Source organism: Bubalus bubalis, chromosome 3, assembly GCF_019923935.1.
Source record: "Bubalus bubalis isolate 160015118507 breed Murrah chromosome 3, NDDB_SH_1, whole genome shotgun sequence".
Taxonomy (NCBI): Eukaryota; Metazoa; Chordata; class Mammalia; order Artiodactyla; family Bovidae; genus Bubalus; species Bubalus bubalis.
In genome coordinates, this window is record NC_059159.1 from 151,050,892 (window position 1) to 151,061,471 (window position 10,580).

General features: G+C 38.8%; 1 protein-coding gene across 1 annotated transcript; it reads left to right on the top strand.

Annotated features, from left to right (window-relative positions):
• The first annotated feature begins 316 nt into the window (after window positions 1–316).
• Window positions 317–890, top strand: LOC102397676 (40S ribosomal protein S16). The gene has a single exon (XM_045165143.1). The coding sequence runs from the start codon at window positions 321–323 to the stop codon at window positions 825–827; it is 507 nt and encodes a 168-aa protein (XP_045021078.1). The 5' UTR covers window positions 317–320; the 3' UTR covers window positions 828–890.
• The last annotated feature ends 9,690 nt before the right edge of the window (window positions 891–10,580 follow it).

Here is a 10,580-nt window from a genome sequence, read left to right on the forward strand (position 1 = left end):
AGAGGTGGCAAGAATACACAGAAGAACTGTACAGAAAAGATCTTCATGATGCAGATAATTATGATGGTGTAATCACTCACCTAGAGCAGACATCCTAGAATGTGAAGTCAAGTGGGCCTTAGGAAGGCATTAGTAAGCATTACTATGAACAAGGCTAGTGAAGGTGATGGAATTCCAGTTGAGTGATTTCAAATCCTGAAAGATGATGCTGTGAAAGTGCTGCACTCAATATGCCAGCAAATTTGAAAAACTCAGCAGTGGCCATAGGACTGGAAAAGGTCAGTGTTTATTTCAATCCCAAAGAAGGGCAATGCCAAAGAATGCTCAAAGGGGCTTTTCCGGTTGCGGCGCCGAGCGGTGAGGAGCTCGTCTCTGCACCTTCAGCCATGCCGTCCAAGGGCCCTCTGCAGTCGGTGCAAGTCTTCGGACGCAAGAAGACGGCCACGGCCGTGGCGCACTGCAAACGAGGTAACGGCCTCATCAAGGTGAACGGACGACCCCTGGAGATGATCGAACCGCGCACGCTGCAATACAAGCTACTGGAACCTGTTCTGCTCCTGGGCAAGGAGCGATTTGCTGGTGTGGACATCCGCGTCCGAGTGAAGGGTGGTGGTCACGTAGCCCAGATTTACGCCATCCGCCAGTCCATCTCCAAAGCCTTGGTGGCCTATTACCAGAAATATGTGGATGAGGCTTCCAAGAAGGAGATCAAAGACATCCTCATCCAGTACGACCGGACCCTGCTGGTAGCCGATCCCCGTCGCTGCGAATCCAAGAAGTTTGGAGGTCCTGGTGCCCGTGCCCGCTACCAGAAATCCTACCGATAAGCCCGTCATGAAGACCAGGGTTTCCCTTTACAGCACCTTTATAATAAATGTTGTGAGATTTAAGGTTTCAGGAAAAAAAAAAAAAGAATGCTCAAAGGGAAGGGAAGTCACTCAGTCATGTCCAACTCTTAGCGACCCCATGGACTGCAGCCTACCAGGCTCCTCCGTCCATGGGATTTTCCAGGCAAGAGTACTGGAGTGGGGTGCTATTGCCTTCTCTGAAAAAATGCTCAAACTACCCCATAATTGCACTCATGTCACACGCTAGTAAAGTAATGCTCAAAATTCTCCAAGCCAGGCTTCAGCAATACGTGAACCGTGAACTTCCAAATGTTCAAGCTGGTTTTAGTAAAGGCAGAGGAACCAGAGATCAAATTGCCAACATCCGCTGGATCATGGAAAAAGCAAGAGAGTTCCAGAAAAACATCTATTTCTGCTTTATTGACTATGCCAAAGCCTTTGCCTGTGTGGATCACAATAAACTGTGGAAAATTCTTCAAGAGATGGGAATACCAGACCACCTGACCTGCCTCTTGAGAAATCTGTATGCAGGTCAGGAAGCAACAGTTAGAACTGGACACGGAACAACAGACTGATTCCAAATCAGGAAAAGAGTACATCAAGGCTGTGTATTGTCACCGTGCTTATTTAACTTATATGCAGAGTACATCATGAGAAACACTGGGCTGGAAGAAATGCAAGCTGGAATCACGATTGCTGGGAGAAATATCAATAACTTCAGATATGCAGATGACACCACCCTTATGGCAGAAAGTGAAGAACTAAATAACCTCTCAATGAAAGTGAAAGAGGAGAGTAAAAAAAGTTGGCTTAAAGCTCAACATTCAGATAACTAAGGTCATGGCTTCCGGTCCCATCACTTCATGGAAAATAGATGGGGAAACAGTGGAAACAGTGGCTGACTTTATTTTTTGGGGCTCCAAAATCACTGCAGATGGTTATTGCAGCCATGAAATTAAAAGATGCTTGTTCCTTGGAAGGAAAGTTATGACCAACCTAGATAGCATATTAAAAGCAGAGACATTATTTGTCAACAAAGGTCCATCTAGTCAAGGCTATGGTTTTTCCAGTAGTCAGATATGGATGTGAGAGTTGGACTATAAACAAAGCTGAGCACTGAAGAATTAATGCTTTTGAACTGTGGTGTTGGAGAAGACTCTTGAGAGTCCCTTGAACTGCAAGAAGATCCAACCAGTCCATCCTAAAGGAGATCGGTCTTGTGTGTTCACGGAAGGACTGATATTGAAGCTGAAATTCCAATACTTTTCCACCTGATTCGAAGAGCTGACTCATTTGAAAAGACCCTCATGTTTGGAAAGATTGGGGGCAGGAGGAGAAGGGGACGACAGAAGATGAGATGGTTGGATGGCAATACCGACTCAATGGATATGAGTTTGTGTGAACTGTGGGAATTGGTGATGGACAGGGAGGCCTGGCATGCTGTGGTTCTTGGGGTTGCAAAGAGTCAGACATGACTGAGCGACTGAACTGAACTAAATTAGAAGGAATCATTAGCAGAATATCTAAAGCAGAACAAATCAGTGAGCTGGAAGATAAAATGGGGGAAATAGCTTCTGAAGAGTAGAATAAATTAAAAAGAATGAAAAAAACTGAGGAGTCTCAGAGACCTCTGGGACAATATCAAATGCACCAACATTCAAATTATAGGGGTCCCAGAAGAAGAAGAGGAAAAGAAAGGGTCTGAGAAATTTTTTGAAGAGATTATGGTTGAAATTTTCCCCAACATAGAAAAGGAAATAGTCAATCAAGTCCAAGGGGCACAAAGAGTCCCATACAGGATAAACCCAAGGAGAAATACACCAAGACACATACTAATCAAACTAATGAAGACTAAACACAAAGAAAGACTATTAAAAGCAGCAAGGCAAAAGCAACAGTGACATACAAGGGAAACCCCATATGTTTACCAGCTGATCTTTCAGCAGAAACTCTGCAGGCCAGAAGGGAATGGCAGGGTATATTTAAAGCACTGAAAGGGAAAAATCTACAACCAAGATTACTGTACCAGTAAGGATCTCATTCAAAATTGATGGAGAAATCAAAAGCTTTTCAGACAAGCAAAAGGTAAGAGAATTCAGAACCACCAAACCAGCTTTACAACGAATATTAAAAGGACTGATATAGTCAAGAAATACAAGAGAAGAAAAAGGATCTACAAAATCAACCCCAAACAATTAAGAAAATGGCAATAGGAACATATATATCAATAATTGCTCTAAGTGTAAATGAATTAAATGCTCCAACCAGAAGACACAGACTGGGTGAATGGATAGAAAACAAGACCCATATACATGCTGTCTACAAGAAGCCCACTTCAGACCTCAAGACACATACAGACTGAAAGTGAGAGGATGGAAAAATATATTCCATGCAAATGGGAAGCAAAAGAAAGCTGGAGTAGCAATCCTCATATCAGACAAAATAGACCTTAAAATAAAGAAGATTACAAGAGATAAGGAAGGACACTACATAATGATCAAGGGATTAATCCAAGAGGAAGACATGACAATTGTAACTATGCACCCAACAGAGGAGCACCTCAATAAATAAGACAAACACTAACAGATATAAAAGGAGAAATTGACAGTAACACAATAATAGTAGCAGACTTTAACACCCCACTGACACCAATAGACAGATCATCAAAACAGAAAATTAATAAGGAAACACAAGTCTTAAATGATACATTAGATGAGATGGATCTCATTGATATCTTCAGGACATTCTATCCAAATGCACAAGAATACACCTTCTCAAGTGCACATGGAACATTCTATAGGATAGACCACATTATGGGTCACAAAACAAACCTCAGTAAATTTAAGAAAATTGAAGTCATATCAAGCATCTTCTCCAACCACAATGCTATGAGACTAGATATCAATTACAAGAAAAAAAAAAACTGTGAAAAACACAAAAACATAAAGATTAAACAATACATTTCTAAATAACCAACAGATTACTGAAGAAATCAAAAGGGAAGTCAAAAAATTTCTAGAAACAAATGACAATGAAAACATGACAACTCAAAACCTATGGGATGCAGCAAAAGCAGTTCTAAGAGGGAACTTAATAGCAATACAATCCTACCTCAAGAAACAAGAAAAATATCGAATAGACAGTCTAACTTCACAACTAAAACAACTGGGAAAAGAAGAACAAAAAAATCCCAAAATTAGTCGAAGGAGAAAAATCATAAAGATCCAAGCAGAAATAAATGAAAAAGAAATGAAAGAAGCAATAGTAAAGATTTTAATAAAACTAAAAGCTGTTTCTTTGAGAAGATGAACAAAATTGACAAACCTTTAGCCAGACTCATCAAAAAAAAAGAGAGAAGAATCAAATCAACAAAATTATAAATGAAAAAGGAGAGGTTACAACAGACAATGCAGAAACACAAAGGATTATCAGAGACTATTATGAACAACTCTATGACAATAAAATGGATAACCTGAAAGAAATGGATAGATTCTTAGAAAAGTTCAATCTTCTAAGACTGAACCAGAAAGAAATAGAAATTTCGAACAACCTAATTACAAGCACTGAAATTGAACCTATGAACAAAAATCTCCCAAAAACAAAAGCCCAGGACCAGATGGCTTCATGGGAGAATTCTATCAAACATTTAGAGAAGAGGTAATGCCTATCCTTCTAAAACTCTTTCAAAAAATTGCAGAGGAAGGAACACTTCCAACTCATTCTACAAGGCCACCATCACCCTGATACCAAAACCAAAGACAACACAAAAAAAGAAAACTACAGGCCAATATCACTGATGAACATAGATGCAAAAATCCTCAACAAAATTTTAGCAAACAGAATTCAACAACACATCAAAAAGCTCATACACCACAATCAAGTTGGGTTTATTCCAAGGATGCAAGGATTCTTCAATATATGAAAATCAGTCAATGTGATACACCATATTAACAAATTGAAGGATAAAAAACCATATGATCATCTCAATAGATGCAGAAAAAGCCTTTGACAAAATTCAGCACCCATTTATGATTAAAACTCTTCAAAAAATGGGCATAGAAGGAACCTTCCTCAACATCAGATCAGATCAGTGACTCAGTCGTGTCCGACTCTTTGCGACCCCATGAATCGCAGCACGCCAGGCCTCCCTGTCCATCACCAACTCCCGGAGTTCACTGAGTGAAGGCCATATATGATAAGCCTACAGCAAACATTATTCTCAATGGTGAGAAACTGAAAGCATTCCCCCTAAGATCAGGAATAAGACAAGGGTGTCCACTTTCCCCACTATTACTCAACATAGTTCTGGAAGTTTTAGCTACAGCAAACAGAGAATTAAAAGAGATGAAAGGAATCCAGATCAGAAAAGAAGAAGTAAAGCTCTCACTGTTTGCAGATGACATGATACTTTGCATAGAAAACCCTGAAGATAATATCAGAAAGTTACTAGATCGAATCAGTGAATTTAGCAAAGTTGCAGGATACAAAATCAATTCAGAGAAATCACTTGCATTTCTATATACTAACAACGAAAAGTCAGAAAGAGAAATTAAGGAATCAATCCCATTCACCATTGCAACAAATAGGATTAAATATCTAGGAATAAATTTATCTAAGGAAAAGAAAGAACTGTGCACAGAAAATTATAAGGCACTGATGAAAGAAATCAAAGATAACATAAACAGATGGAGAGATATTCCATGTTCCTGGGTAGGAAGAATCAATATTGTGAAAATGACTGTAGTATCAAAGGCAATCTACAGATTCAATGCAATCCCTATCAAATTACCAATAGCATTTTTCACAGAACTAGAACAAAAAAATTTCACAATTTATATGGAAACACAAAAGATCCCGAATAGTCAAAACAGTCTTGAGAAAGAAGAATGGAGCTGGAGGAATCATCCTGACTTCAGATTATACTACAGTGCTATGGTCATCAAGGCAGTATGGTACTGACACAAAAACAGAAATATCGACCAATGGAACAAGATAGAAAGCCCAGAAATAAACCCATGCACCTATGGGTACCTTATTTTTGACAAAGGAGGCAAGAATATAAAATGGGGCAAAGACAGCCTCTTCAATAAATGGTGTTGGGAAAACTGGACAGCTATATGTAAAATAATGAAATTAGAACACTTCCTAACACCATCAGTTCTGTTCAGCTCAGTCATGTCCAACTCTTTGCGACCCATGGACTGCAGCACACCAGGCCTCCCTGTCCATCACCTAACACCGTACACAAGATAAACTCAAAATGGATTAAAGACCTAAATGTAAGACTAGAAACTATAAAACTCTTAGAGGAAAACATAGGCAGAATACTCGATTACATAAATCAAAGTAAGATCCTCTATGACCCACCTCCTAGAATAAAGCAAATAAAACCAAAAGTAAACAAGTGGGACCTGATTAAGCTTAAAAGCTTTTGCACAGCAAAGGGAACTATAAGCAAGGTGAAAAGACAACCTTCAGAATGGGAGAAAACAATAGCAAATTAAACAACTGACAAAGGATTAATTTCCAAAATATACAAGCAGCTCATACAACTCAATACCAGAAAAACAAACAACCTAATCAATAAGTGGGAAAAAGATCTAAACAGACATTTCTCCAAAGAAGACATACAGAAAGCTGACAAACACAGGAGAAGATGCTCAACATTGCTCATTATTAGAGAAATGCAAATCAAAACCGCAATGAGATATCACCTAACACCAGTCAGAATGGCCATCATCAAAAAGTCTACAAACAATAAATGCTGGAGAGGGTATGGAGAAAAGGGAACACTCTTGCCCTGTTGGTGGGAATGTAAATTGATACAGCCACTATGGAAGACAGTATGGAGATTCCTTTAAAAACTAGGGATTTAACCAACATATGACCCAGCAATCCCACTCCTAGGCATATACCCTGAGGAAACCAAAATTGAAAGAGACACATGCATCCCATTGTTCATTGCAGCACTATTTACAATAGCTAGAACATGGAAGCAACTTTGATGTCCTTTGACAGATAAATGGATGAAGAAGCTGTGGTACATATACACAATGGAATATTACTCGGCCATAAAAAGGAACACACTTGAGTCAGTTCTAATAAGGTGGATGAACCTAGAACCTATTATACAGAGTGAAGTAAGTCACAAAGAGAAAGATAAATGTAAAATTCTAACTCATATATATGGAATCTAGAAAAATAGTACTGAAAAATTTATTTACAGGGCAGCAATGGAAAAATAAACATAGAGAATAGACTTACGGACATGGGGGTGGGGGGTGGGTGAGATATATGGAAAGAATAACACAGAAACTTACATTACCATATGTAAAATAGATAACCAATAGGATTCTGCTGTATGTCTCAGGAAACTCAAACAGGGGCTCTGTATCACACTAAAAGGGTGAGATGGGGTAAGATATGGGAGGGAGGTTCAAAAGGGAGGGGATATATGTATACCTATGGCTGATTCATGTTGAGGTTTGACAGAAAACAACAAAATCCTGTAAAGCAATTATCCTTCAGTTAAAAAATAAATAAACATTTATTAAAAAAAGAAAAAATAGTAAAATGCCTAGGAATAAATCTACCTAAGGAGGTAAAAGACATATGCTTAGAAAATTATAAGACACTGATGAGAGAAATTGAAGATATCACAAACAAATGGAAAGATATGCTGTACTTATAAATTAGGAGAATTAATATTTTTAAAATGACCATACTCCCCAAGGAAATCTGCAGACTCATACATTCCTTATCAAAATACCAATTGTATTTTTCACAGAACTAGCAGAAATAATTCTAAAATGTGTTCAAACATACAAAAGACCTTGGATAAACATAACATATTGAGACAGGAGAACAAAGCAGAATGTATCATGCTGCCTCAGTTTAGACTATTCTACAAAGCAAAAGGAGGAGTGGGTGCAAAGGATGAGATGGTTAGATAGCACCACCAACCCAATGGATATGAATTTGAGCAAACTCCAAGAGACAGTTGAAGAGAGAGGAGCTGGCTTGCTACAGTCCATGAGGTTGCAAAGAGTCAGACATGACAACAAAGCTACTGTAATTGAAACAGTATGGCACTGGTGCAAAAACAGTACATTGACCAATGGGACAGACCAGAGCACCCAGAAATAAATCCACACTTATATGGCCAATTAATTTATGACAAAGGAGGCAAGAATATACAGTGGGGAAAAGATAGCCTCTGGTTCCAAATAGGAAAAGGAGTACGTCAAGGCTGTATATTGTCACCCTGTTTATTTAACTTATATGCAGAGTACATCATGAGAAATGCTGGACTGGAAGAAACACAAGCTGGAATCAAGATTGCTGGGAGAAATATCAATAACCTCAGATATGCAGATGACACCACCCTTATGGCAGAAAGTAAAGAGGAACTCAAAAGCCTCTTGATGAAAGTGAAAGTGGAGAGTGAAAAAGTTGGCTTAAAGCTCAACATTCAGAAAACAAAGATCATGGCATCCGGTCCATCATTTCATGGGAAATAGATGGGGAAACAGTGGAAACAGTGTCAGACTTTATTTTTCTGGGCTCCAAAATCACTGCAGATGGTGACTGCAGCCATGAAATTAAAAGACACTTACTCCTTGGAAGGAAAGTTATGACCAACCTAGATAGCATATTGAAAAGCAGAGACATTACTTTGCCAACAAAGGTCCGTCTAGTCAAGGCTATGGTTTTTCCTGTATGCAAGTGAGAGTTGGACTGTGAAGAAGGCTGAGCACCGAAGAATTGATGCTTTTGAACTGTGGTGTTGGAGAAGACTCTTGAGAGTCCCTTGGACTGCAAGGAGATCCACCCAGTCCATTCTGAAGGAGATCAGCCCTGGGATTTCTTTGGAAGGAATGATGCTAAAGCTGAAACTCCAGTGCTTTGGCCACCTCATGCAAAGAGTTGACTCATTGGAAAAGACTCTGATGCTGGGAGGGATTGGGGGCAAGAGGAGAAGGGGATGACAGAGGATGAGATGGCTGGATGGCATCACTGACTCGATGGATCTGAGTCTGGGTGAACTCCGGGAGGTGGTGATGGACAGGGAGGCCTGGCATGCTGCAATTCATGGGGTCGCAAAGAGTCAGACACGACTGAGCAACTGATCTGATTTGATCAGTAAACATTGTTGGGAAAATGGACAGCTACATGCAAAAGAATCAAACTGGACTACTTTCACATGTGCACAAAATAAACATAGGATGGATTCAAGACTTAAATGCAAGGGCTTCCCTGGTGGTCCAGTGGTTAAGAATCCACCTGCCACTGCAGGGGACATGGGCTCAGTCCCTGGTTGGGAAGATTCCACATATCTTGGACCAACAAAGCCTGTGTGCCACAACTACTGAGCCTACACACCTAGAACTCATGCTCTGCAACAAAAGAAGCCTGCACACTACTACTAGAGAGCAGCCCCCACCTGCCACAACCAGAGAAAACCCATGGGCAGCAGTGAAGACCCAGAGCAGTCAAAAATAAATAAATAAATCTTAAAAAAAAAAAAAAAAGAAAAAGACTTAAATGTAAGACCTGAAACCAAAGAATTCCTAGAAGAAAACATAGGCAGTATACTTATCAACATTGGTCTTAGTAATATTTTTTTGGATCTGTCTCCTCAGGCAAGGGGAAAAAAAGCAAAAATAAACAAATGTTCTTGCATCAAACTAAAAAGCATTTGCACAGGGAAAGAAAGTACAAACAAAATGAAAAGGCAGCTTAACAAATGGGAAAAGATATTTGCAAATGATACCTCTGATAAGGGGTTAACATCCAAAATATTTAAATAACTGATACAACTCAACATCAAAAAAAAATCTCATTAAAAATGGATAGAGGATGTGAATAAACATTTTTCCAGGGAAGAAGACATACAGATGACCAAAAGACATGAAAAGATGCTCATCACTGATCAGAGAAAAAATAAATCAAAATCACAATGAAACCATGTTATACTTGTTAGAAAGGCTATCATAAAAAATACAATAACAAGTGTTGGTGAGGATGTGGAGAAAAGCAATGCTTGTGCCCTATTGGTGGGAATATAAGTGATACCATCTTTATGGAAAAAACTATGCAGTTTCCTCAAAAAATTAAAAATATAACCATCACATGATTCAGCAATTTCACATCTGTGTATGTACCTAAAGGAAACAAAACATTAACTTGAAAAGATATATGTATCCCAATGTTCACCGAAGCATTATTTTCAACAGCCAAGGTATGGAAGCAACCTGTGTCCATCAAAAGATAAATGAATAAAAAAAGATCATGGTGCATATACAATGGAATATTACTCAGCCATAATTAAAAAAATGAAGTCTTGCTATTTGGGACAGCATGGATGAATCCAGAGGCTATTATGCTATGTGAAATAAGTCAGACTGAGAAGGACAAATACCATATAATCTCATTTACATGTGGAATCTCAAAAACAAAGCGCAACAGACTCAAGCATACAGAGATCAAACTGACAGTTGACAGAGGGGAGGGTGTCAGGGGTAGGTAAAAAAAGTGAAGGGTATTTAGAGGTATGAACCTCCAGGTATAAAATAAAAAAGCAATCAAATGTACTATACAGCATATGGAATATGGTTAATATGGAAATAACTTTAAAAAACAAACAAACATAAAAAGAACCCTTGAATAAAGAAGAAAATACTTGTTTTCTTTTGATGGTTTTCCTTATGCAAACCAGCAATAAAATGCTTC